Here is a 27930-nt window from a genome sequence, read left to right on the forward strand (position 1 = left end):
GTTTTTTTTTTTTTTTTTTTTTTTTTTTTTTTTTTTTTTTTTTTTGAGGCGGAGTCTTCACTGTCGCCCAGGCTGGAGTGCAGTGGCACCATCTCGGCTCACTGCAAGCTCCGCCTCCCGGGTTCGCGCCATTCTCCTGCCTCAGCCTCCCGAGTAGCTGGGACTACAGGCGCCCGCCACCGCGCCTGGCTATTTTTTTTTTGTATTTTAGTAGAGACGGGGTTTCACCGTGTTAGCCAGGATGGTCTCGATCTCCTGACCTCGTGATCCGCCCGCCTCGGCCTCCCAAAGTGCAGGGATTACAGGCGTGAGCCACCGCGCCCGGCCTGGGTTTCTTAGAAGTCTGTCTTTCCCTCACCTCTCAGAGAAAACTGTACTGGGAGCCTTTTTCTTCTTTGTGGTATCCCCACAGCATCTCTCACCAAAGATTCTAGCCACATCAAGCCTGTTTCCAAGGCCTTGACCCAACTGCATAAGTAACCAACCTGCACGCACCTAGCGGGCGAGGCACAGCCCCACACCGTTGGCCCCTTGCTCTTGCTGTGGAAGGCACTATTCTCGAACGAGAGGTGCACAAATGGAGAGGCCGCCACCGAGGGCTGCTGGCAGACTGCCCCTGCCCATCAGCTCACCGGCTCTTCTTTCTCCCCAGGAAACTCTGGATTCAGGAAGGACCGTCTGCCTTCATGAAAGGCGCTGGCTGCCGGGCACTGGTCATAGCACCTCTCTTTGGGATTGCTCAAGGGGTCTATTTCATTGGGATTGGAGAGCGCATCTTAAAGTGTTTTGAGTAGACAGAGCTGGAGGTCAGGTCCCTGCACTCGCCGCCCTCTCTCTAGCCCAATTCACTTAGCCTAGAGGGGACAAGGGCAGGTGGGGCCGCTCCAGCCTGCCTTGTCCTCTGCGTTGTAGCGCTACCTCAGTCTCGGGAGAAACAGCCCTATACTCTAATAAGTCGAGCACAGCCTTCTTCCCCTGCGTGTCTGCGCTCATTTTCCTTTGTGGGCACAGCTACCAGGGGCTTTCAGAAGCCCCTACCCACCTACTTGTCAACAAAAGTAGTACTTTCGTTGTATTAATTGCAGGACCTTAACAGGTAGTCAAAATAGAAGGGTTGTTTCTATATTTTAACATCTCAGTCAAACTCGGCAATCTTCAGTCAGCTTGAGGATTTAGCATTGTTAATCTTGGACTCTATAACTTATTTAGAGTCCTAGCACTGATTGTTGAGGAAAAGGAGGATCAGAAGTTCAAGGGACCATGAAAGTCCTCAAAGTCAGCACCTCGTTTGAGACCAAGCTCCCTTTCGAATCCCTGGATGGCTGAGGGGGCTGAGGCCGGCTCTGACTGGGCAGCCCGGCCCCTCCCCCAGAGCCCAGGCTCTTACAGACCCCTCCCTGTATCCGAGGAACACTATTTGAAATAAAGGTGAACAGTTACAATCTCATTGCTTCATCAATGGGTACAGCACAGGCTGCAGTGAATGGTGTCACCATCTGCTTTTCTACATCCATTTCAAACCCCAACATTAAAAAGGGCACAGAAGCAGACCCCCGTGACTCTTCAAACTGTTATTCATGGGGGTGGAGGAACACAGCCACAGGGAAACATCTGCATGTTAGTGACACTGGGCTTTAAGCCTTGATTCTATCCCTTCCTAAGTGCGTCATCTTGAGGAGCTGAGTTTGCTGTGAGAGCTGTCCTCATGCACCTCGGTTCCTGCCCCACAGGCTGCTACAGGAGAAATAATGCCACAGCAGCAGGGCCAAGTCCTAAGAAAATCAGCACCTGCTGCAGGAGCTGGTGTTTACAATAGTCCCACCTACTGTGAAACCGGGGCTAACAAGGAAGAGGACGGCGCCAACATGGTCAGCCTTGGGAACCTCACTGTTATGAGAACTGCATTTGAGTATGGGCCCTGGAGACAGACCTCAGTTCAAGTCCCAGCTCCACCATGTACTAGCTGCAAGGCCCTGGGCAGCTCTTAGTCGTCACCTACAGAAAAATAAAACATGCGGCAGGGGAGGAAGAATAGGGCCTCTGTGAAAGGATCTGGTTCCAGCACACAGTGACCTGCTCCAAAATAACTTGGTTTTTTGGGTCGGGCGCAGTGGCTCACGCCTGTAATCCCACCACTTTGGGAGGCCGAGGCGGGCGGATCACGAGGTCAGGAGATCGAGACCATCCTGACTAACCCGGTGAAACCGTCTCTACTAAAAATACAAAAAACTAGCCGGGTGTGGTGGTGGGCGCCTGTAGTCCCAGCTACTTGGGAGGCTGAGGCAGGAGAATGGCGTGAACCCGGGAGGCGGAGCTTGCAGTGAGCTGAGATCGCGCCACACACTCCAGCCAGGGTGACAGAGCCAGACTCCGTCTGAAAAAAAAGAAAAAAAAACTTGGTTTTTCTCACTCAGGCAACACTAATACAACTATTTCCTCGATAAAGTTGTATAGCCCTTCTAGAGGCCAGCCCACACTGAACAGCCATGTGGGGTGAGTGGCAGATCACAAGGGTGGAAAGAATGCTCCCCTCGCGGGTGATGGGCTGGGAATGACGAGCAACAGCCCAGGGGACACCCAGAGGATTAACGGGTCCAGGTGCCGACAGCTGTCACCATCAAGTCCCACGGGGATTAGGAAAATACTTCTTTTCTAGGTGCCTCAGTAAGAATTTGACTCTGTCAAAACCTAAATTTGTAGTGCTTTACACTAGAAATCACATTAAATCCATGTAACTCTTTTAATAAATAAAGCATATTCATGGCTTAGATTTTAAATCACATTTACAGATGAGGGAAAACTTCTAGGCCTAAACAGTAACAGTCAAGCGACTACTGCTGGAAGGAGTGGTGCGCCACACGCACCCTAAGCCTCAAGAGTGGGGACTGCAGGGCCAAACACCAAACATCACCTCTAGGCCAGACGGAGAGTGGAGACCCAGGAAGGCCACGCGACCACCATCCGCCCCCTCCCCTAGTGCTGGAGAACCAACTGGACACTGTGTTACTTTCAGATGAACTGGAGGTGGGTCCTGATCATATTACATGAAGCTTTCCACCACTGTGAACAATTAGGCAAGGCATGAGTGACAGGAGGGGCATCACTGATAAATACAGAGCAATACTGGGGCAGTAAAGAGGAAGCTACAGAGACATTCGTGTTTCTTCAAATATCAGAAGCTTCCACATCACAGCGGGAGAGCTGAGGATGAGCTCCACCTCCCGAAGGCTTAGTCCAAAAACTTCCTGTTGGCATTTGCACCAAACAAGGCTCCCCGGACCTCTGGCATCATCTGTGGGGAGAAAGTGTAATAAACACGCAATGTCAGCTGGAGGAATTGTAGAGTACCGCACATCTTAACCACAGGTGGAAAGCCACGCACCTACACGGCTGGGAAGGACGCACAAAGCCACCCTTTCGTTCCCTGAAGCACAGTAACACATTCATTGGTGAGAAGCTTAACTCATCCCAAATCTGGGGTTCAGGCTGCTTACAAAAAGGACACATTTAAAAAAAAAAACAAAAACCCTAAAGTCACTACTATCTCAGACTTATCATCATCATCTCACCACTATATGCTAGGTCACCTACACTCTTTCTTCAACAAACATTTACTGAGTGCCTACTATGGCCACAGCGGCCGCACAGAACACTTCCAATGCCAGTTTAGGCTGGAAGCACTTGCTACAGTCACTGATGAATCCTTAGGAGGACTTAACCCTGGATTTCTAAGGCTCTGCTGTCCAACAGGGCAGCTCCAGCTCCAGCTGGTCATTGTGTGCTGAGAAACTGAATTTTTCGGTTTAATCAAATATCCGTGAGTGAGTAGTGGCTATGACACTGGATGAGACAGTGGCTACTAGGAAACAATGTTCTGAGGTTTAAGTTACCAGAATATGAAAAAATCAAGGTGAAAGTGCTTTAGTTATAAGACAAGTATCTGCATAAACAGTAAACTGCCCATCTAGGTCAGGGAATAAGTAGGTTAGCAGCCACAGCAATAGACTACCACTAGAAGGCTAGAAGATGCCCAGCATTTTAGAACAAATGGAATTTTCCTGGCTTGTCTCCTAGAGTTCATGTGTACAAATCTGGAAACATCTGAAAAGCCAGCAGCTTTATGATAATTCCTTTAAACAAGTATTTGCAGCCTCGTGCGGCGGCTCACGCCTGTAATCCCAGCACTTTGGGAGGCCAAGGCGGGTGCATCACCTGAGGTCAGGAGTTTGAGACCAGGCTGGCCAACATGGTGAAACCCCATCTCTACTAAAAATACAAAATTAGCCGGTGTGGTGGCGCGTGCCTGTAATCCTAGCTACTCGGGAGGCCGAAGCAGGAGAATCACGTGAACCTGGGAGGTGGAGGTTGCAGTGAGTCAAGATTGCACTCCAGCCTGGGCAAAAAAGAGTGAAATTCCATCTCAAGAAAGCAAAACAAAACACAAGTATTTGCTTTAGTTTCCATCATTCCTGCTACAGAAAGAACTTGTCAGCACCTTACATGTAGTAAAATGTACAAATTTGAATCCTAGGTCAACAAAACCCTTGTTCTGAACCCAAATTCACCCTCATGTAAATGTTATCACCTCAGCAAATGCTACTGCATGCCCAATTCTCATTCTTTTTGGGCAAAAGTCCAAAAATGTGGAAAGACAGCAACAAATCCCAAATACCAGGGAATGGACATGTGCTGTCTGTCCCACTTCGAAGTAACAGCAGACCAACTACCAAGAAGTACCGCCACACTCACCTGCTGGGCTATGAGATCCAGCCGGCTTTCCAGGGTGTTGGAAACCTTTATTTTACGATCCCCATTATAGATCTCAACTCCACCAGCTCTGCAAAAAAAAAAAGCACAGGAAATAATCATTTTCAAAGAGTTGAGAAAGATACATGGTACTCTTTATTCCCGCAGAGGAATGCCCTCGTCTTGGTGTGTAGACTGCGCAACCTAAGCAACAGGCCTGAAAGGAACTGAAAAAGCTTCTGAAGATGTAATGCACAGCTGGTTTCAAGACACCCCCATCCCCGCCCAGATGTCCATTATATGAAACAGTGTAGTATTTGCATACAACCATCACACATCCTCCCCTATATTGTAAATCATGTCTACAGCACCTAAACTAGCTAATACAATGTAAATGGTTGTTACACTGTAGTGTTTAGGGAGTGAAAAGAAAAAGTTGGTTGAATTCACAGGTGTGGACCCCAAAGATACAGAGAACTGACTGCATTCATCTCAATAACTCATTTACCAGGTGACACTGTGTTTTTTTGTTTTTTTTGAGACTCACTCTGTTGCCCAGGCAGGAGTGCAATGGCGCCATCTTGGCTCACTGCAACCTCCGCCTCCTGAGTTCAAGCAATTCTCCTGCCTCAGCCTCCCAAGTAGCTGGGATTACAGGCACCTGCCATCATGCCTGGCTAATTTTTGTATTTTTGTAGAGACGCGGTTTCACCATGTTGGCCAGGCTGGTCTCGAACTCCTGACCTCTGGTGATCCGCCCACCTCGGCCTCCCAAAGTGTTGGGATTACAAGAGTGAGCCACCGCACCCAGCCTGTGTCAATTTGATTTTATGTTACAGAACCTGTTTTATCACAGCCAGCCCTCCCCAACAAAATGAGGATTTCATCTCAGTTTGCAAATCACTCAGAGTCCTCATCTGAATGATTTCTTAAGCCCAATCCTGCTCATCACTGATAAGGCCCTATCACGACTGCATGTGTGTCTGATAAAAGACGCCACTGCTGGCCCGGCGTGGTGGCTCACCCCTGCAATCCCAGCATTTCGGGAAGCTGAGACAGATGGATTGTTTCCATTCACAAGTTTGAGGTCAGCCTGGCCAACATGGCGAAAGCCCACCTCCACTAAAAATACAAAACTTTGCTGGGCACGGTGGGGCACCTGTAGTCCCACCTACTTGAGAAGCTGAGACAGGAGAATTGCTTGAACCCAGGAGGCAGAGGTTGCAGCAAGCCAAGATGGTGTCACTAAACTCCAGCCTGGGCAACAGAAAGAGACCCTGACTCAAAAAAAAAAAGAAGCCAGGTGCGGTGGCTGACGCCTGTAATCCTAGCACTTTGGGAGGCCGAGGCGGGTGGATCATGAGGTCAGGAGATTGAGACCATCCTGGCTACCATGGTGAAACCTGTCTCTACTAAAAATACAAAAAATTAGCCGGGCGTGGTGGCGGGCGCCTGTAGTCCCAGCTACTCAGGAGACTAAGGCAGGAAAATCGCTTGAACCTAGGAGGCAGAGGTTGCAGTGAGCCAAGATCATGCCACTGTACTCCAGCCTGGGTGACAGAGCGAGACTCCGTCTATTAAAAAAAAAGCGTCCAAGGGACTTTCTTCAATGTTAGTGGTGTGGCTAGGTGGCCTCAGGCCGGTGAAATCGATAAAATGACGCTGGCTCTCCCCTTGTCAGGAGTTTCTACCGCCTACTCCAACTACACCGAGAAATGTTCTGTCATTTCCTCACAGTCATAAAATTACCACCCGTGGCCGGGCGCGGTGGCTCAAGCCTGTAATCCCAGCACTTTGGGAGGCCGAGATGGGCGGATCACGAGGTCAGGAGATCAAGACCATCCTGGCTAACACGGTGAAACCCCGTCTCTACTAAAAAATACAAAAAACTAGCCGGGCGAGGCGGCGGGCGCCTGTAGTCCCAGCTACTCGGGAGGCTGAGGCAGGAGAATGGCGTAAACCCGGGAGGCGGAGCTTGCAGTAAGCTGAGATCCGGCCCCTGCACTCCAGCCTGGGCAACAGAGCGAGACTCCGTCTCCAAAAAAAAAAAAAAAAAAAAAAATACCACCCGTACTTGCAATTCTATCTCTAAGGAACCTAATTACTAGGCATACACAATTCTTGTTTTGACAACTATTACTCAGAAGGAGGGAGTACCTACCTCAGCATCCAATACAGAGATCCAGTCCTAGCTTTCATTCTAGGGGCCACCTCCCCGCAGAAAGAATGCAGTGACCATAAATTAGACTTTTTTTTTTTTTTTTTTGGAGATGCAGTCTCACTCTGTCGCCAGACTGGAGTCCAGTGGTGTGATCCTTGCTCACTGCAACCTCCGCCTCCCGGGTTCAAGTGATTCTCCTGCCTCAGCCTCCTGGGTAGCTGGGACTACAGGTGCGTCCCACCACGCTCAGCTAAGTTTTGTATTTTTCGTAGAGACAGGACTGGACTGTGAGCAGAGGGTGGGCTGGTATGAGAGCGAGTCTGGCTCCCTAGGCCATGTTGGCCAGGATGGTCTCGATCTCTTGACCTTGTGATCTGCCCGCCTTGGCCTCCCAAAGTGCTGGGATTACAGGCATGAGCCATCACACCCAATGAAACTAGACTTTTAGAGTATATTTAGCCGGCCAACAAAGGAGAACAAACAGAGCGCGGCCAGAACAACAGGAGCAGCTGCAAGTAGAACACATCACAGCTCCAGCCTTGTGTCTAAGAGTGTGTTGGTGAAAATACCATTTGAAAAAGGCCCAGTATAAAGGCCACTCTCCCAGGGAGAGAAGGTGGCTGTTAGCAGCAGGAATACTCCTTACATGTCTTCAGGCAGGTAGGACTCCTGGTCAATTTGGACATCAACATCATTTTTGGTGGCAATTTTGTACATAGGGATTGCCTTCTGCACTGCAGCCTGGAAATACAGAAAACAATGAGAGGTATGACTAGAAACTATGAAGCAGGTATCCCAAAATTCAACAGACTCTACAAGCAAGGATATTTCCATTTATGCCATGTAAAAGAACAGAGGCACTGCTGGTGGGAATGTAAAACGGCACAGTCACTGAGGAAAAACGACAGTCTGCACACAGGAGGAAAGAGACGCGAATGGTTTCTGTCAAGATTTAACAGGGCTTGGCTGGGCATGGTGGCTCACGAGGTCAGGAGTTCAAGACCAGCCTGGCCAAGACAGCGAAACCCCATCTCTACTAAAAATACAAAAATTATCGAGGCGTGATGGCGCGCACCTATAATCCCAGCTACTTGGGAGGCTGAGGCAGAACTGCTTGAACGTGGGAGGCGGAGTTTGCAGTAACCCAAGGTCACACCACTGCACTCCAGTCTGGGTGACAGAGCGAGACTCCATATCGGGGGAAAAAAAAAAAAAAAGATTTAACGGGGCTTGGCAGGTGATTAAACACATCAGAGGCAGTTATCAGATGTGAAACATGGATCAGCAGGAGGAAGATACATTATCCCCCCAACAGAGAGTGTTAGAAGCTGGAGGTGCGTAAGGAGAGAAGAAAGAAGAGAAGTTTGGCTGCTGACATGAGCTTAACCTGGTAGTTGCAGATGAGGGGGGACAGCAGGCACCAGAAACAGCGGTGCCATGCCATACCCACAAGGATGGTTCTGATCAGAACAACAGTGTAACAGTCCTCAAAACATGAAGCACAGAATTAACACGTGATCTGGCAATTCTACCTCTGGGTATACAGACAAATGGATAGAAAGCAGGACAGATATCTGCACACCCATGTTTGCAGCAGGATTATTCACAGTAGCCAAAAGGTGGGAACAACCCAATTGTCCAGTGACAGACGAACGGATCAGCACAACGTGGGGCATCCACACCACGGGTCAGCACAACGTGGGGCACCCACACCATGGAATATTATTCAGCCTTACAAAGGAAAGGCATTCTTACCCACACTACCAGGACCTTGAAGGCATTATGCTAAGTGAAATCAAACAGTCTCAAAAGCACAAATACTGAATGTTTCCACTTATATGAGGTGAACAGGGGAGAAGGGAGGAAAAGAGAAATAATGGAGAGTTAGTGTTTAATGAGCACGAAGTTTCACTATGGGAAAATGGAAAAGTTCTGAAGATGGATGATAGTGATGGCTGCACAATGTTGTAAATGTACTTAATGGCACAATGTATGATTAAAATGGTAAATGGTATGTATATTTTACCACAATTAAAAAAAAAAAAGAAAGAAAGGCTGGGCGCGGTGGCTCACGCCTGTAATCCCAACACTTTGGGAGGCCGAGGCAGGCAGGTCACAAGGTCAGTTCAAGACCAGCCTGGCCAACATGGTGAAACCGTTTCTACTAAAGATACCAAAAATTAGCCAGGCATGGTGGTGCGCGCCTCTAATCCCAGCTACTTGGGAGGCTGAGGCAGGAGAATTGCTTGAACCCGGGGGGAGGAGGCTGCAGTGAGCCGAGATTACACCACTGCACTCCAGCCTGGGCAACAGAGCAAGACTCCATCTCAAAAAAAAAAAAAAAAAAAAAAAAAACCGGGCGCAGTGACTCAAGCCCGTAACCCCAGCACTTTGGGAGGCTGAGGCAGGCAGATCACAAGGTCAGGAGATCGAGACCATCCTGGCTAACACGGTGAAACCCCGTCTCTACTAAAAATACAAAAATTAGCCAGGCGCGGTGGCAGGCGCCTGTAGTCCCAGCTACTTGGGAGGCTGAGGCAGGAGAATGGCGTGAACCCAGGAGGCGGAGGTTGCAGTGAGCCAAGATCACGCCACTGCACTCCAGCCTGGGTGACAGAGCGAGACTGTCTCAAAAAAAGAAAAAAGAGAAATGGGTTTTTACCGCTATCTTGCAATTAGTGTGGTGGACATAATAAAGTCTTGTCTTTGAACAATATTGTGCACACTCAAGTAACCATGTAAATCCTTTCTTGGAAGAACTGAAGACCATCCACATTTCTCTCTGACAGTATTACTTTGTTGAACAAATCAATGCATCTATTCAAGAGTTCCTTGTTTTCAAATCTAATGCAGCACCACTTTGGAGAGCTAATCACCAATTCTGGACACTGATACTGTAGAATTTTCAAGAAAAAGCTTGCTTGGCACCCAGAAATATCACGGTGTTATCTAGAGAAGGCTAGTGAGCAACTGAAACCTCCCTCCACTGAATGACATCACCTTGGTGAATTCTCCATTATGATGTTGAGCTGTTTTACAGGTTAATAAATGAGGCTGTCAGTATAAACACAGACTTGGGTTACTGAGATGGTTTCTAACCTCTTATTATAGTGGAGAATGTACAGTTAAGGGGAATGAATATCTATGTTCTCTAGCTGGCACTTTCTTTCCTAGTGCACAAGTAACTTAGGGAGACAAATTATAATAAAAATGCAAATAGGCCGGGCGCAGTGGCTCACGCCTGTAATCCTAGCACTTTGGGGGACCGAGGTGGGTGGAGAACTCAGACTCAGAGCTGACCAGACTCTCTGGGATACTGCCATTGTACTCCAGCCTGGGCAACAGAGTGAGACTCCATCAAAAAAAAAAAAGAAAAAGAAAAAGAAAAGAAGGAAGGAAGAGAAGGAGTGAAAGGGAGAAAGAGAGAGAAAGAGAAAGAGAGAAAAAGAAAGAAAGAAAGAAAGAAAGAAGGAGAGAGAGAGAAAGAAAAGAAAGAAAGAGAGGGAGAAAGAGAAAGAGAGAAAGATAAAAAATTATCCTAAGTTCTTTACCTTTACCAGAGGGAAATCTTGTTTCCTGCAACGAACAATCATTCGGGGCTCCAGCAACTGGTACAAACCCTGGAAGAAATAGTAGATACAATCAGTAGAAAATGCAAACTAAAAAATAAAGGAACAGGCCAGGTGCAGTGGCTCAGGTCTGTAATTCTAACACTCTGGGAGGCCAAGGTGGGCGGATTGCCTGAGCTCAGAAATTCGAGACCAGCCTAGGTAGGCAACAAGGCAAAATTCCATCTCTATTAAAAATACAAAAAATTAGCCTGGCATGATGGTGCACGCCTATAACTCCAGCTTACTCAGGAGGCTGAGGCAAGAGAATGGCATGAACCCAGGAGACGGAGGTTTAAGTAAACAGAGATGATGCCACTGCACTCCTGCCTGGCTGACAGAGTGACACTCTGTCTCCAAAAACAAATAAAAATAAAAATAAAATAAAATAAAATAGCCAGGCGTGGTGGCTCACGCCTGTAATCCCAGCACTTTGAGAGGCCGAGGTGGGTGGATCACGAGATCAGGAGATCGAGACCATCCTGGCTAACACCGTGAAACCCCATCTCTACCAAAAATACAAAAAATTAGGCCTGGCGCGGTGGCTCACGCCTGTAGTTCCAGCACTTTGGGAGGCCGAGGTGGGCAGATCATGAGGTCAGATCGAGACCATCCTGGCTAACATAGTGAAACCCCGTCTCTACTAAAAATATAAAAAAAATTAGCCGGGCGTGGTGGTGGGCGCCTGTAACCCCAGCTACTCGGGAGGCTGAGGCAGGAGAATCGCTTGGACCTGGGAGGTGGATGCTGCAGTAAGCCCGAGATTGCGCCACTGCACTCCAGCCTGGGTGACAGAGTGAGACTCCGTCTCAAAAATAAATAAATAAATAAAAATAAAAACAATTAGCAGGGTGTGGTGGCGGGCGCCTGTAGTCCCAGCTCCTCGGGAGGCTGAGGCAGGAGAATGGTGTGAACCCGGGAGGCGGAGCTTGCAGTAAGCCTTGATTGCACCACTGCACTCCAGCCTGGGCAACAGAGCAAGACTCTGTCTCAAAAATAAATAAATAAATAAATAAATAAATAAATAAATAAATAAATAAAGCAACTTGTAAAATAGGATGTTTCTATAGTTCTTTCATTTAGGTTGGAAAAACTTCCCCTGGTAGGTTCCACTAACAGATGGCATATACCACACGAGACCATGGAAAGATCAATCTATCACAAACCAGATAAATGAACCCAAACCTTTGGTCGTAGAAACAAAATTCATGCAGACGCCTTATATTACATCAACCAAGCTGAGGACAAATATTATTGTAATTAACATAAGTAAAATAAGGATTCCCAGCTCAGCAGTAAACAATTAAAACATATACAGTGTTTGGTTGGAATCCTAAATCTAAAGCAAGTATTTTAGTGGCAAAATCAAATTAAGGGAATTTAAAGCTAGCCATTGCAAGCAAATTTGACCCTTAAGTCATTAAGACTACATAAATGAGCAGCAGGCTGGAAGTCTTATCCAACCAGACAGATTTACTATTTTCCTATGTAGCACACATTTTAGGTATGGTCAAGAGTGGAAGGGAAAAAGCTAAAAGAAAAAAAAAAAGGGTGAAAGGAAAAAACTATGATGAGAAAGCAGGAAAAATAGAGCTGGTCTCTAATAGGCACGCTAAATTTTCTCAGAACTGTGGCTATCAACAGTAGATCTGGTCTGTGAGGGTACCTGGAGAACCAGTCCATCCAGCAGCACTTGGTACCTGGTTGTATCCTTTACCACCTTGCTGAGTCTCTGTTTTGCTTCATTTAGTAGGTCCTACAAAGATGAGAACAGATAAAAGTTATCTACCCATCTGGGCAGTCAGCTCAGAACCCACTGTGCGGCTGACCCTGGCTCACGCCCAGCTGCCTCACATTTTATTGCTGGGATTTCATTCAACACACATTCCCTGAGATCTGAGATAAAGCAGGGGCTGTGCTGCGTCCACGGAAGCATGTAACATCATCTCTGCTCCCAGGAAGTCCACAGCCTAGCAGAGAACAGCTCAGGTAACCATCAGTTCAGAAACCGACACAAGTGACTGACATGGGAAGATGTGCACGGTGTAACTTGGAAAAGCAAGCTATTAAAATGCTTATACAAGATTACCCCCCCCTTTTTTTTTAAGAAAAATAATATCAATAATTACCATCAGTGTGATAAGCTACTAACATTCCAGTGAGACACCCTTTGATGTGATTCTAAGCTCAAATAACTTTCTGGTTCTAATCTGGCTCCTCATGTAGCTTTTCCACAGCTGTCTCTCACTGTCAACTACTGCAGTTCACATGTGGGCTTACCTGTATTTTATGAGTTTGGAAGGGAAAATCTGTCCAACTGAACCTAACTGTCCTGAGGATTCTGAAAATATTAGGAATTTGCTCCTCAAAAGCAGGAAACCAAAACCTGATGATGATGTCAACAACAAAACCGTATCTCCCTGGCCCTGCCTAGTCTGAGGAGTCAGTGGGCATTTCTTTCTTTTCTTTCTCGTTTTTTTTTTGCGACAGAGTCTCACTTTGTCGCCTAGGCTGGAGTGCAGTGGTGCGATCTTGGCTCACTGCAACCGCTACCTCCCGGGTTCAAGCGATTCTCCTGCCTCAGCCTCCTGAGTAGCTGGGATTACAGGTGCCCACCACCATGCCCGGCTAATTTTTGTATTTTTAGTATTTCACCATGTTGGTCAGGCTGGTCTCGAACTCCTGACCTTGTGATCCACCCTCCTTGGCCTCCCGAAGTGTTGGGATTACAGACATGAGCCACCGAGCCTGGCCAAAGACATTTATTTCTATTTCATCTCTAACTACAGCAATAGAAATCTCCACTTCAGTACCAATGTCTCAGAATTTAAATGTTAGTGGTTATTTATTCTCCTTTAAAAAAGAAAACTTGGCCAGGCGCGGTGGCTCACAACTGTAATCCCAGCACTTTGGGAGGCTAAGGGAGGCAGATCACCTGAGGTCAGGAGTTAGAGACCAGCTTGGCCAACATGGTGAAACCCTGTCTCTACTTAAAATACAAAAAATTAGCCTGTAATCCCAGCTACTCAGGAGGTGAGGCAGAAGAATCGCTTGAACCCGGGAGGCAGAGCTTGCAGTGAGTCAAGATCGCGCCACTGCACTCCACCCAGGGTGACAGAGCGAGACTCCATCTCAAGAAGAAAGAGAAGAAAACTTAAACTTATGGCCAGGCGTAGTGGCTCCTGCCTGTAACCCCAGCACTTTGGGAGGCTGAGGCAGGCGGATCACCTGAGGTCGGGAGTTTGACACTAGCCTGACCAACGTGGAAAAACTCCATCTCTACTAAAAATACAAAATTAGCCAGGCGTGGTGGTGCATGCCTGTAATCCCAGCTGCTTGGGAGGCTGAGGCAGGATAATTGCTTGAACCTGGGAGGCAGAGGTTGCAGTGAGCCAAGATTGCGTCATTGCACTCCAGCCTGGGCAATAAGAGCAAAACTCCATCTCAAATAAAAAAAAAAAAAAAAAAAGAAAACTTATGAGTAAGTTTTGAGGTTTGGGGAAATGATAAGAAAGAACTATCATTCATTCAACACTCATTTTGTTTCAGGCATTATACTAGTCACTTTACCTGGGTGATCTAATTTTTTTCTAAATAAGCTTCAGGAGGATGTTTCTCTCTTTTTTTTTGAGACAGGGCGTTGCTCTGTCACCCAGGCTGAAGTACAGTGGCGCAATCATAGCTCACTCCTCCTGCCTCTGCCTCCAGAGTAGCTGGGACACCACCACGCCTGGTTAATTTTTTAAATTTTCTGGTAGAGACAAGGTCTTACTGTGTTGCCCAGGCTGGTCTTGAATGCTCAAGCTATCCTCCTGCCTCAGCCTCCCAAAGTGTGGGGATTATAGGCATAAGGGATGGTGCCTGGTCTTCTCCTATTTTTTAATAGGAAATGAAGGGTTCAAAGGAGTCAATGGGGTTTAAAAATCTGCCCACTGAACAGCTGGGAAGGGTAAAAATGGAACTTAAACCTCAAAGGAATTCCAAAGCGTGCACTCTTAATCCTGGAAAACACCTGGGCAGGCAAGGAAAAAGGATCAATACAGAAAAATATCTATAAAGGATTATGCAACTTAGAACAAAGCAGCAAACAGCTTGACTATTTTCTTTTAATTTTTACCCCGGTTCTGTATTTCCCCCCTTCCTTCCATCTTTTGTCAATATCCTTTTCTAATTGCGTGACAATTTCCTTTCCTTTCACAACTTCTTATTCTATGGATAAACTAGAAGTAAAATGTTTCAAAATAGCAAAATCCATTCAAAGCATGTATGTGTGCTTTTATGTAGACTGAATCCTGTTTGATCTACATCACCTCACAGTCTGTTTCAAAGCATGTATGTGTGCTTTTATGTAGATTGAATCCTGTTTGATCTACATCACCTCACAGTCTGTTTCCTCATTGCTCCACATCTCTTTTACAGGGTTCAATGATGCAAGAAGTTAAGACTGTAAGCGGTTAAAAAAGAAACAAGTATCTTTAGAATAACTGAAATTACATAAATGTTTATCTTCTCAAAATTCTCATTATAAGTCAGAGAAATAAAGGCTCAAGCTATATACTGAATTCAAGTTGCATGCAACAGTATACTTGGATTGGTTCCAAAAGAGATTAAAACACACAGCCCAGCTGGTGAACAGGCCATGCACCCTGGCTTCAGCTCCTCACCTCACACGCACTTCTCCCTTCTCACGCCATAACAATCTGGCTTTCTGCCTTCATCAGTCCAGTGAAACTGCTCTGGCAAATGTAAGAAATGACATCTTGACTGCAAGATCCAAAGACCACCATGCTCTTCCCACTGTGATTCTCTCAAACACTGAACACTGTATTAAGAGACCATTTTGTCGAGTTTGCGGTTCCCTTGGCTTCTCTGTATTCAACATAACTGTATTCATTCCCCCACGTTTCCTTAGCAATTGATTTTCTATTAAATCTGATGCTTCTCAGTTTATTTGGCCCGCTTCTCTTCTAATTCTCCATCCAAAACCACAGGGCTCTCATCTCTGTCCACAGCTCCAGCAGGGACTTCTGTGTTGTCTCCACATAAGCTCCTCTTCTCTCCTAACAGACTCATAGAGCTTCACCTGGAATCCTAAGGCAATTCAAACGCAACGTTTTTTTCACCATTCCTTACCTGTTCTTCCTATATTTCTTTCCTTCTTTTTTTTTTTTTTGTTGACATGGAGTCTCACACTGTCGCCAGGCTGGCGTGCAGTGGCATGATCTTGGCTCACTGCAACCTCTGACTCCCTGGTTCACGCAATTCTCCTGCCTCAGCTTCCCAAGTAGCTGGGATTACAGGCACCTGCCCCCATGCCCAGCTAATTTTTGTATTTTTAGTAGAGATGGGGTTTCACCATGTTTGCCAGGATGGTCTCGATCTCCTGACCTCACAATCCGCCTGCCTTGGCCTCCCGAAGTGCTGGGATTACAGGCATGAGCCACCGCGTCCGGCCTGTTCTTCCTATATTTCTAATCTTCATTCCATCTACCAGTTGCCCAGACTACAAACCCTTACATCATTCTTGACTCCTCTGCGTTCACTCATCACAACTGTAAGTCACCAAGTCCTACAGATCCTACCTTTTTAGGATCTCTGAACAGGCCTGTCTTCTCTTTCTGCTGCCACCATTCTACTTCTTGACCAGGAAGGCAAGCCACACCCTCCTTGTTTCTACTCCACATGGTCACCAGTGGTGTTTCTCTAACACAAATGTAACCATTAAACACTGTTTCTCAAAGTGTGGTTCTCAGACTACCCGCACCAAGATTACCCTGAGCTGCTTGTTTAAATGCTGACTCCTGACTAGAATATAAAAGTCTCTGGAAATGGGAATGAATATTTAAATTTTAACAAGGTCCCCCAGGTGATTTTTATGCCCATTAAAGTTAGAGAATTAGGGCTGGGCGCAGTGGCTCACGCCTGTAATCCCAGCACTTTGGGAAGCTGACGGCAGATCACCTGAGGTCAGGAGTTCGAGACCAGCCTGACCAACATGGAGAAACTGCATCTCTACTAAAAATACAAAAAAATTAGCCAGGCATGGTGGCGCATGCCTGTAATCTCAGCTACTCGGGAGGCTGAGGCAGGAGAATCGCTTGAACCCGGGAGGCGGAGGTTGCGGTGCGCCAAGATCGCTCCACTGTACTCCAGCCTGGGAAACAAGAGCGGAACTCGGTCTCAAAAAAACAAAAACAAAAACAAAACAGAATTAGCCAAAAGGATAAAGTCCATATTCTTCAGCAGACACTCAAGGCCCTTCTCATCAGACCCTAATATGTGGCCTGTTCTCTGCCCACTACTCGCTCTGCCAGACTACCTCCATTTCCTGCACATGTCAAATTCAGGCCTCGGTCTTTCACTCACACTGCTCTCTCCATTCTGTCTCCCATCTCATGACTAATTCTTCAAGTCATGCTCAAACAGCTGCAGTGGAGATATATTATCTTGTCCAGGTCCTGTTAGACTGCAGACTCCTCCTAGAGGGGCTAGCACAATACAGGACACATGGGATAAATGTACTGTTAAATTCTTTTTTTTTTTTTTTTTTTTGAGACAGAGTCTTGCTCTGTCGCCCAGGCTGGGGTGCAGTGGCGCGATCTCAGCTCACTGCAAGCTTCGTCTCCCGGGTTCACGCCATTCTGCTTCAGCCTCCCGAGTAGCTGAGACCACAGGCACCCGCCACCACGCCCGGCTAATTTTTTTGTATTTTTAATAGAGACAGGGTTTCACTGTGTTAGCCAGGATGGTCTCGATCTCCTGACCTTGTGATCCACCCGCCTCGGCCTCCCAAAGTGCTGGGATTACAGGCGTGAGCCACCGCGCCCGGTCAATGTACTGTTAAATTCAAACAGCTTAGTTCCTCAAGGGAACCCAGCTAAGTTATGACATGAAAATAGAACAGTGACAACTGAGGGATAACATGAGTACCAAAACCTGAATTTTGTTTGCAACAATTTTAAAGTTAGCAGACAAACTCAGATAGCGACTAAATCCGGGGAAGACGTGTAGTATGAACTAAATGACTCCTTTGTCTTTCAAGGCCATAAAAGAGAATTATTTTTCTCTAGCCCATTTCTTTTTGTTTCTATTATTTATTATTTTTATTTCAGAGACAGGGTCTCCCTGTGTCATTTATGCTGAAATGCAGTGGCATAATCACAGCTCACTGGAGCCACAAACTCTTGGGCTCAAGAGATTCTCCCGTCTCAGCCTGCAGAGTAGCTGGGACCACAGGCATGCGCTACCACATCTGCCTAATTTTAAAAAATCTTTTGTACAGACAGGGTCTCCCTATGTCTATCAGACTGGTCTCAAACTCCTGGCCTCAAGTCACACTCCCTCCTTGGCCTCATAACCTGCTGTGACTATAGGCATGAGCCATGTCACTCGGCTAGACCATCACTTAAAGAAAATGGATTACTGTATTTTGGAAAACTATTCTAAGTAGAAATTAAAACACATTCATTCCACACAACTGCACTTCCTTTTTTTTTCTTTTTTGACAGGGAGTCTTGCTCTGTCACCCAGGCTGGAGTACAATGGTGGGATGTCAGCTCACTGCAACCTCCGCCTCCCAGGTTCAAGCAGTTCTCCTGCCTCTCGAGTAGCTGGGACTATAGGTGCATGCCACCACGTTCAGCTAATTTTTTTGCATTTTTAGTAGAGACAGAGTTTCACCATGTTGGCCAGGCTGGTCTCAAACTCCTGACCTCAAGTGATCCATCTGCCTCGGCCTGCCAAAGTGCTGGGATTACAGGTGTGAGCCACCGCGCCTAGCCCTGTACTTTCTTTTAATATCCTCCACGTCAAAAATTGAAAACCGGGCCGGGCGCGGTGGCTCAAGCCTGTAATCCCAGCACTTTGGGAGGCCGAGACGGGCGGATCATGAGGTCAGGAGATCGAGACCATCCTGGCTAACCCGGTGAAACCCCGTCTCTACTAAAAAATACAGAAAACTAGCCAGGCGAGGTGGTGGGCACCTGTAGTCCCACCTACTCGGGAGGCTGAGGCAGGAGAATGGCGTGAACCCGGGAGGCGGAGCTTGCAGTGAGCTGAGATCCGGCCACTGCACTCCAGCCTGGGCGACAGTGCCAGACTCTGTCTCAAAAAAAAAAAAAAAAAAAAATTGAAAACCACTGTGTGTCATGAGAGATGTTAACTAAAATGTAATACAACTATATGAATATACCAGAGAGAAGGGAAAAAAGTTGAGAAGCACTGATATTCAAGTATTTGATAAATGAATGAATTATCTGAATGTTTTTTTTTTTTTTTTGAGACAGAGTCTCACTCTGTCGCCCAGGCTGGAGTGCAGTGGCCAGATCTCAGCTCACTGCAAGCTCCGCCTCCCAGGTTTATGCCATTCTCCTACCTCAGCCTCCCGAGTAGCTGGGACTACAGGTGCCCGCCACCTCGCCTGGCTAGTTGTTTTGTATTTTTTAGTAGAGACGGGGTTTCACCGTGTTAGCCAGGATGGTCTCGATCTCCTGACCTTGTGACCTGCCCGTCTTGGCCTCCCAAAGTGCTGGGATTACAGGCTTGAGCCACTGCGCCCAGCCATGATCTGAATTTTATCTATGCCACTTCAGATTTTCCCTCTGAGGCCAGGCATGGTGGCTCTTGCCTGTAATCCCAGCTACATAGGAGGCTGTGTGGGAAGGACTGCTTGAGACCAGGAGTTTGTGAGCTATGACTGCACCACTGCATTCCAGCCTGGGCAACATAGCCAGACCCTGCCTCTTAAAGAAAAAAAAAAATTCCTTCTAAAAGCCAACTAGTAATTTTTTATGTATTTTAATACATTTAAAGCAGCTTACAGAAGTTTATCTAATGAAAATGTTAATTACTTTTTAAAAAGCAAATTAGAAAAAATAGCTAATAAAATATAAACAAGTGGATTTAAAAATTAGAGCAAAGAGAAAATAAGGGCAAGAAATAATAAAAGTTAAAATTAGAAGTCAAGTCAAATCCGGCCAGGCACGGTGGCTCACGCCTGTAATCCCAGCACTTTGGGAGGCTGAGGTGGGCAGATCACGAAGTCAGGAGTTTGAGACCAGCCTAGCCAACACGGTGAAAGCCCATCTCTACTTAAAATACAAAAAACTAGGCGAGTGTGGTGGCGGGCGCCTGTAGTCCCGGCTACTCAGGAGGCTGAGGCAGGAGAATGGCATGAACCCAGGAGGCGGAGCTTGCAGTGAGCCGAGATTGCGCCACTGCACTCCAGCCTGGGCAACAGAGCGAGACTCCGTCTCAAAAAAAAAAAAAAAAAAAAAAAAGAAGTAAAGTCAAATCCACTAAACCTATGGGTTGTTTACATCCAGTTACGAAAGGTCAGGATACCATCTAAGACATAGCAGCATCAGAGAATGTATCATCAAAACCATTTCTTTTTTTTTTTTTGAGACGGAGTCTCGCGCTGTGTCACCCAGGCTGGAGTGCAGTGGCGCCATCTCGGCTCACTGCAAGCTCCGCCTCCCAGGTTCACGCCATTCTCCTGCCTCAGCCTCCGAGTAGCTGGGACTACAGGCGCCCGCCACCACGCCCGGCTAGTTTTTTGTATTTTTAGTAGAGACGGGGTTTCACCATGTTAGCCAGGATGGTCTCGATCTCCTGACCTCATGATCCACCCGCCTCGGCCTCCCAAAGTGCTGGGATTACAGGCTTGAGCCACCACGCCCGGCCACCATTTCTATAATACGTTAGATGATCTTTCTCAGAATCCTTTCTACTCTTATTATTAACCTTCAAAAAGGCATTAAAAAAAAATTAAAAACCTAATTACAAAGCCTATTAATTAGCTAAGATTATAACCTTTTGCTATAACATTGTGTGTTATAGCCCTTGCTACTTATATTTAGGAATGCTGCCAAGACATTAACATTACATGCCTCTAAACTTTTTTGACTTATACAAATAATAATATCTAAGCAGTAGATGTCACAGTTGTCATTTTTTACTTTGGGCATAAATAATGAAAAGACTATAGTCAAGAGGCTTTCTGGGCATTAGGACCCAATAAGCTAAGTGTGTGTGTATATATATATATGTATATATATGTATTTTTTTTTTTTGAGACGGAGTCTTGTTCTGTCGCCCAGGCTGGAGTGCTGTGGCAGGATCTCAGCTCACTGCAAGCTCCGCCTCCTGGGTTCACGCCATTCTCCCGCCTCAGCCTCCTGAGTAGCTGGGACTACAGGCGCCCGCCACCTCGCCCAGCTAATTTTTTGTATTTTTAGTAGAGACGGGGTTTCACCGTGTTAGTGAGGATGGTCTCGATCTCCTGACCTCATGATCTGCCCGCCTCGGCCTCCCAAAGTGCTGGGATTACAGGGGTGAGCCGCCGCGCCCGGCCTAAACTAACAATGTTTTATCTACACAGGCCTATTGTAAGAAAGGGTTATCACTGGTGGAGACGGAGATGGGGATGGAGAAAGGGAACTAACATTTCTTAAATACGATATGACAAATGTTATATGCCAGAGGACTTACATGTGTTCTCATTCGAGTCTCATAAGTACTCTGAACCAAACATTATAATGTATATACATAACATAGATAATGAATACAAGAGAAAACTGAGGGTGGGAAACAGTAATTTAGACAAACGAGTATGGCAGAGTTGACATTTAAACTCATAGCTGATTGACTCTTAAGCCCCAAGCCCTTCTACAACAAACTACCTTCCCTAAGACATACTACTGGTCGGGCGCGGTGGCTCACGCCTGTAATCCCAGCACTTTGGGAGGCTGAGGCGGGCGGATCACAAGGTCAGGAGATCAAGACCATCCTGGCTAACACGGTGAAACCCTGTCTCTACTAAAAATGCAACAAATTAGCCAGGCGTGGTGGTGAGCGCCTGTAGTACCAGCTACTCCGGAGGCTGAGGCAGGAGAATGGCATGAATCCGGGAGGCGGAGCTTGCAGTGAGCGGAGATCGCGCCACTGCACTCCAGCCTGGGCGACAGAGCGAGACACCGTTTAAAAAAAAAAAAAAAAAAAAAAAAAGGAATGCAATTATTTAGGCTGGGCACAATGGCTTACACCTGTAATCCCAGCACTTAGGGAGCCTGAGATGGGCAGATCACAAGGTCAGGAGTTCGAGACCATCCTGGCTAACATGGTGAAACCATATCTCTACTAAAATTAAAAAAAAATTTAGCCAGGTGGTGGCAGTCACTTGTAGTCCCCGCTACTCAGGAGGCTGAGGCAAGAGAATCGCTTGAACCCAGGAGGCGGAGGTTGCAGTGAGCCAAGATTGCGCCATTGCACTCCAGCCTTGGCAACAGGGCAAGACTGCGTCTCAAGAAAAAAAAAAAAAAAAAAAAAGACATACTATTATTCTAAAAGCTAGTTACAAATTAGCTCAGTCAATCCAAGTTGCTAAAGGAATTTGAATCCTCTGGAAGGAAATCAACTCCTGATTATTGACACTTTAGTGAAGACACAAAATAACAGTTGCCCTGAGCCAGTAACATTTTGCAGGCAACATTTCCCCAGGAATCTCTTGACTTTTTTTTTTGTATTTTAAAGGGGCTGAGCTAATCCCATGTGGCAAGATAAATCGGCAACATATTTTGTATCTTCCCATATTCCTGGAGTTTAAAAGCAGATAAAGCACTTAAATTTGGGGCAACTTTTATTATTTGAAGTAATATGGGAGTTATGTTAGTAAATCATCTCTGTGGTGTCCTAAGTATCAGTCCTTTACACTTAACATCCTCACTGACACCTACCTCTGGAGGTTTCTTGGCCCCTCAAACATGTCCAAAAGTCAAGCCCCCCAGGGATGCCAAAACAAAGAAACAGAAAAAAGAACTAGTTATTATTATTATTATTTTTGTTTTTTGAGACGGGGTCTTTCTCTGTCGCCCAGGCTGGAGCGCAGTGGGGCGATCTTGGCTCACTGCAAGCTCCGCTTCCCGGGTTCACGCCATTCTCTTGCCTCAGCCTCCCGAGTAGCTGGGACTACAGGCGCCCGCGACCACGCCTGGCTAAATTTTTTGTATTTTTAGTAGAGACGAGGTTTCACCGTGTTAGCCAGGATGGTCTCGATCTCCTGACCTCGTGATCCGCCCACCTCGGCCTCCCAAAGTGCTGGGATTACAGGCGTGAGCCACCGCGCCCGGCGTTATTTTTCTTAAGAAAATATTTCAGCATCTTGACTTCCCATTTTTGTTAACGGGTCCACCATTCTCCTAGCACATCCACACCTGATACTCAGAATTTAGTGATGGACTTGAAAGAAAAGGCAGTCAGTCAATGTCTGGAAAGTCTTCCTGTAAAATCCATCAACACTAACACCGCTACTCAGTTCTCACTGCCACCATCAATAAATAAGAAGTGACAATCTAATAAGAACTGATCAATCTAATAAGAACTGACAACTTGGAATACTGGTTTGTCTTTCTGTCTCACCTAAGAAAACAGTATGTCTTCCATTTATTCAAGTTCTAGATTTTTAGTTTTATACCTGTTTTTATATAGGATTTACTCCTACTAATTTAATAATTTCAGTAGCTATTATAGAGAGATCTACTTTTTATTTTACAGTCACAATGAGTAACAGGGGAAACAGCAGGCATCCCTGTTTGGTTTATGAATATAATCCAAATAGCTCTACACTTTCTCAACGAAGTGGTATGCTTCTGGAGGTTTCTGCCCTCTTCCTTAGCGGACTGTAATACTTTCCATATGGTTTTCTTTTCTCTAGCCTCTTCCCTGTTAAATTTAGCCTGCATGCTTATATCGTGAGCCTTATTTATGATATTCTCCACAAAATACCAAAGTTTCCACAGCTTTCTGTTGAGAACAGGTGAAGTTCTTTAGCCTCACACTCATGGCCTCTGTATTAACCATCCGATGGTTCTAGTCTCATTGCTCCCTGTACCCTCGTGTACTGTGCAGTCCACCCATAGTGTGTGCTATGATCCAGGAGAGTCTTACATGCTCGTTAGATCAGAAAGTCCTTCAATACACGGCTTGGCTCTTACTCACTTTTGTATTTATTATAATAATTTGTTGAATGTTTTCTCTCTAAAAATTATTCAATCGACTCCTTAATTAATATTAACTAGTAATCTACAATAGGCAAATGAATAAACATGTAATAATTTTATAACTAATAGGGGCTAATTACTCACTGTGATAAGGTCATCTCTCGCTCTAAGGACTTTGAGTCTCGCTTGATTCATCAAATTGGACATCTGACTGCAAAATGGTATTGAAAAATAGCGTAAGTAACAACTTAAAACTGCAGAGAAAGAACTTGAACTCCTAGGTTGAAGCAATCCTCCTCCCTCGGCCTCCCCAAAGCACCAGGATCACAAGCGTGAACTACCTTGCCCAGCCTGCAGTTTCGTCTTTGAATAATCCTGTCAAGCTTTGATTTTCACAAATGAAGAAAGAGAAGTTAAACACTCTGTCAGATTAGTAGTAGGTGGTCGAGTTAAGACCTGAATCTATGTATGCCTGACTCCAAAGCGCCTGCTCCGTCTTCATCTCATGACTTCGGAAAACTTCTTAGCTTAATACTGCAACCGGGATCTACTTACATTTTCTTCTGCTGCTCAATCTGTTTCTCTTTCTTCTCATAATATTCCATGATCTTTAGTCTTTGGGTTTGCACAAGCCGACCTTTCTCTATGTTGAACTCTTCTTCTGCCTACAGGGAAATCAGTCAATATTAATTCATTATATCAAGTTTTGATTAACAGTTTTATTGTAAACAGCTGGTGACCTGGGTTACTTGCTTATGAACACTAATTTCATATATAAAACAGAAAATTGGCTGGGCGCGGTGGCTCAAGCCTGTAATTCCAGCACTTTGGGAGGCTGAGACGGGCGGATCATGAGGTCAGAAGATCAAGACCATCCTGGCTAACACGGTGAAACCCCATCTCTACTTAAAACAAAACAAAACAAAAAACAAAAAACTAGCCAGGCGAGGTGGCGGGCGCCTGTAGTCCCAGCTACTCGGGAGGCTGAGGCAGGAGAATGGCTTAAACCCGGGAGGCGTAGCTGGCAGTGAGCTGAGATCTGGCCACTGCACTCCAGCCTGGGTGAAAGAGCGAGACTCCATCTCAAAAAATAATAAAAATAAAAATAAAAATAAATAAAACAGAAAATTTATTGTGACTCATTTTCAAGGATTCTAATTTATTCAAAAGGAAAGATCAGCAATTTTCATTATAATGACATCATTATAATGTCATTAAAATGTCATTATAATGACAATTTTCATTATAAATGACGCATCAAGGATAACAGTAACCAACAAGTTACTAAAGGATACAACTGGGTAGAATATTCTGCACATGAAAAAAATTACCACACATTCGAAACTTAATCCATTAGCTTGTTAGTGGGTCAATGAAAATGACATAGAACTTGAAAGTTTAGAAGATCCTGGCCAGGTAGGGTGGCTCATGCCTGTAATCCCAGCACTTTGGGAGGCCCGGGCAGGTGGATCACACGGTCAGGAGATCGAGATCATCCTGGCTAACATGGTGAAACCTTGTGTCTACTAAAAATACAAAAAATTAGCCAGGCGCAGTGGCAGGCACCTGTAGTCCCAGCTACTCGGGAGGCTGAGGCAGGACAATGACATGAACCCGGGAGGCGGAGCTTGCAGTGAGGGGAGATCGCACTGCACGCTAGCCTGGGCGACAGAGCGAAACTCTGTCTCAAAAAAAAAAAAAAAGAAGATCCAGATTACTCCCCATAAAATTTGGTCGCATAACCTCAGGCTTAGTGTCCTCTCTTGTAAAATGAAGTTAAAAAATTAAGAAGTTGGTTGGGTGCAGTGGCTCATGCCTGTAATCCCAGCACTTTGGAAGGCCAAGGCAGCTGGATCACCTGAGGTGGGGAGTTCAAGACCAGCCTGATCAACATAGAGAAACCTCGTCTTTACTAAAAATATAAAACTAGCCAGGCATGGCGACGCATGCCTGCAATCCCAGCTAGTCAGGTGGCTGAGGCAGGAGAATCGCTTGAACCCAGGAGGCAGAGGCTGTGGTGAGCCGAGATCGTGCCACTGCTCTCCAGCCTAGGTAACAAGAGCGAAACTCCACCTCAAAAAATAAAAATAAAAATAAAAAATAAGAAATAAAAATAAAAAATAAAAAAGTTTTAGGCTAGGCATGGTGGCCTACGCCTGCAATCCCAGCACTTTGGGAGGCTGAGGTGGGCAGATCACCTGAGGTTGGGAGTTCGAGAGCAGCCTGACCAACATGGAGAAATCCCATCTCTACTAATACAAAAAAAAAAAAAAAATTAGCCAGACATGGTGGCGCATGCCTGTAATCCCAGCTACTCAAGAGGGAGAGGCAGGAGAAATGCTTGAACCCAGGAGGTAGAGGTTGCGGTGAGCTGAGATCGCGCCATTGCACTCCACCCTGGGCAACAAAAGCGAACTCCTCTTAAAAAAAAAAAAAAAAAAAGTTTTTTCCCTCATGGGTAAGTGTGGCATATATTTAAAAATACAAATTATGGGCCGGGCGCGGTGGCTCAAGCCTGTAATCCCAGCACTTTCGGAGGCCGAGGCGGGTGGATCACGAGGTCAGGAGATCGAGACCATCCTGGCTAACATGGTGAAACACCGTCTCTACTAAAAATACAAAAAAAACTAGCCGGGCCTGGTGACGGGCGCCTGTAGTCCCAGCTACTCGGAGGCTGAGGCAGGAGAATGGCGTGAACCTGGGAGGCGGAGCTTGCAGTGAGCCGAGATGGCGCCACTGCACTCCAGCCTGGGTGACACAGCGCGAGACTCCGTCTCAAAAAAAAACAAAAACAAATTATGGGCTGGGCGCCATGGCTCACGCCTATAATCCCAGCACTTTGGGAGGCTGAGGCAGGCGGATCGCAAAGTCAGGAGTTCAAGACCAGCCTGGCCAACATAGTGAAACCCCATCTCTACTAAAAATACAAAAATTAGCCAGGTGTGGTAGCGGGCGCCTGTAGTCCCAGGTACTCGGGAGGCTGAGGCAGGAGAATCGCTTGAACCTGGGAGGCAGAAGTTGTAGTGAGCTAAGATCGTGCCACGGCACTCCAGCCCGGGCGACAGTACAAGACTCCATCTCAAAAAAAAAAAAAAAAAAAAAAACAAACCCCGGGCGTGGCGGCTCCCGCCTGTAATCCCAGCACCCCAGCACTTTGGGAGACTGAAGCAGGTGGATCATGAGGTCAGGAGTTCCAGAGCAGCCTGGCCAATATGGTGAAACCCCGTCTCTACTAAAAATATAAAACAATTAGCTGGGCATGGTGGCGGGCACCCGTAATCCCAGCTACTCAGAAGGCTGAGGCAAGAGAATCTTTTGAACCCAGGAGGTGGAGGTTGTAGTGAGCCGAGATTGTGCCACTGGACTCCAGCGTGGGCAATAGAGGGAGACTCCGTCTCAAAAATAAATAAAATAAATAGGCTGGGCGCGGTGGCTCAAGCCTGTAATCCTAGCACTTTGGGAGGCCGAGACGGGCGGATCACGAGGTCAGGAGATCGAGACCATCCTGGCTAACACGGTGAAACCCCGTCTCTACTAAAAAATACAAAAAACTAGCCGGGCGAGGTGGCTGGCGCCTGTAGTCCCAGCTACTCGGGAGGCTGAGGCAGGAGAATAGCGTAAACCCGGGAGGCGGAGCTTGCAGTGAGCTGAGATCCGGCCACTGCACTCCAGTCTGGGCGACAGAGCGAGACTCCGTCTCAAAAAAAAAAATAAAATAAATAAATAAATAAAATAAAATAAAATAAATAAATACTTGAGACAGAAATGCATTTACTGAGGCCGGGCGCAGTAGCTCACGCCTGTAATCCTAGCACTTTGGGAGGCTGAGACGGGTGGATTGCCTAAGTTCAGGAATTCAAGGCCAGCCTGGGCAACATGGTGAAACCCCGTCTCTACTAAAATGCAAAAAATTAGCTGGGCATGGTAGTGTGCGCCTGTATTCCCAGCTACTCGGGAGGCTGAGGCAGGATAATCGCTTGAACCTGGAAGGTGGAGGTTGCAATAAGCCGATACTGCGCCATTGCACTCCAGCCTGGGCAACAAGAACGAAACTCTGGCTCAAAAAAAAAAAAAAAAAAAAAGAAAGAAATGCATTTACTGAAATAGGACTTCTGTATTTGATCCACAAAGAGTCATACAAGAAACTATCACCATCAAAACAATATTAAGCAATATCCTATCAGTTGTTATCTATTAATGGGAGGGAAAATAATCTTTTCTCCCTTAAATGATAAACTCGTCAAATAGCCCAAGGTTTCAGAGAGTTTTATTTCTACAGTACCAGGCACATAAAAATTTAAGGCTGTACTAAAAGGACAATAAAAATATTAAACAATATATCTTGGTCATATTTTATTTTATTTACTGATTTTTTTTTTGAGACAGAGTCTCACTCTGTCACCCAGCCTGGATGGAG

The 27930-nt window shown here is 46.1% G+C and overlaps 2 protein-coding genes across 5 annotated transcripts in view; one reads left to right on the top strand and one right to left on the bottom strand.

The window, feature by feature from the left end:
• Positions 1–1447, top strand: part of SLC25A18 (solute carrier family 25 member 18) — a 27969-nt gene extending 26522 nt beyond the window's left edge. For both annotated transcript variants that reach the window (XM_025399543.1, XM_025399544.1), the window contains one exon: positions 653–1447. In XM_025399543.1, coding sequence (XP_025255328.1) covers positions 653–794 — 142 coding nt within the window. In that variant the 3' untranslated portion in view covers positions 795–1447. The remainder of the gene's footprint in view (positions 1–652) is intronic.
• A 1274-nt stretch (positions 1448–2721) lies between these two features.
• The window catches only part of ATP6V1E1 (ATPase H+ transporting V1 subunit E1), a 39846-nt gene continuing 14637 nt past the window's right edge, over positions 2722–27930 (bottom strand). For 2 of the 3 annotated variants that reach the window (XM_025399325.1, XM_025399324.1), the window contains 7 exons: positions 24069–24178; positions 23658–23724; positions 12182–12271; positions 10459–10527; positions 7554–7648; positions 4750–4837; positions 2722–3292 (listed from right to left, as the gene is read on the bottom strand). In XM_025399325.1, coding sequence (XP_025255110.1) covers positions 3230–3292; positions 4750–4837; positions 7554–7648; positions 10459–10527; positions 12182–12271; positions 23658–23724; positions 24069–24178 — 582 coding nt within the window. In that variant the 3' untranslated portion in view covers positions 2722–3229. The remainder of the gene's footprint in view (positions 3293–4749; positions 4838–7553; positions 7649–10458; positions 10528–12181; positions 12272–23657; positions 23725–24068; positions 24179–27930) is intronic. The other variant, XM_025399326.1, reaches the window with a different exon arrangement.

This window comes from Theropithecus gelada, chromosome 10, assembly GCF_003255815.1.
Source record: "Theropithecus gelada isolate Dixy chromosome 10, Tgel_1.0, whole genome shotgun sequence".
In the NCBI taxonomy this organism is placed as follows: Eukaryota; Metazoa; Chordata; class Mammalia; order Primates; family Cercopithecidae; genus Theropithecus; species Theropithecus gelada.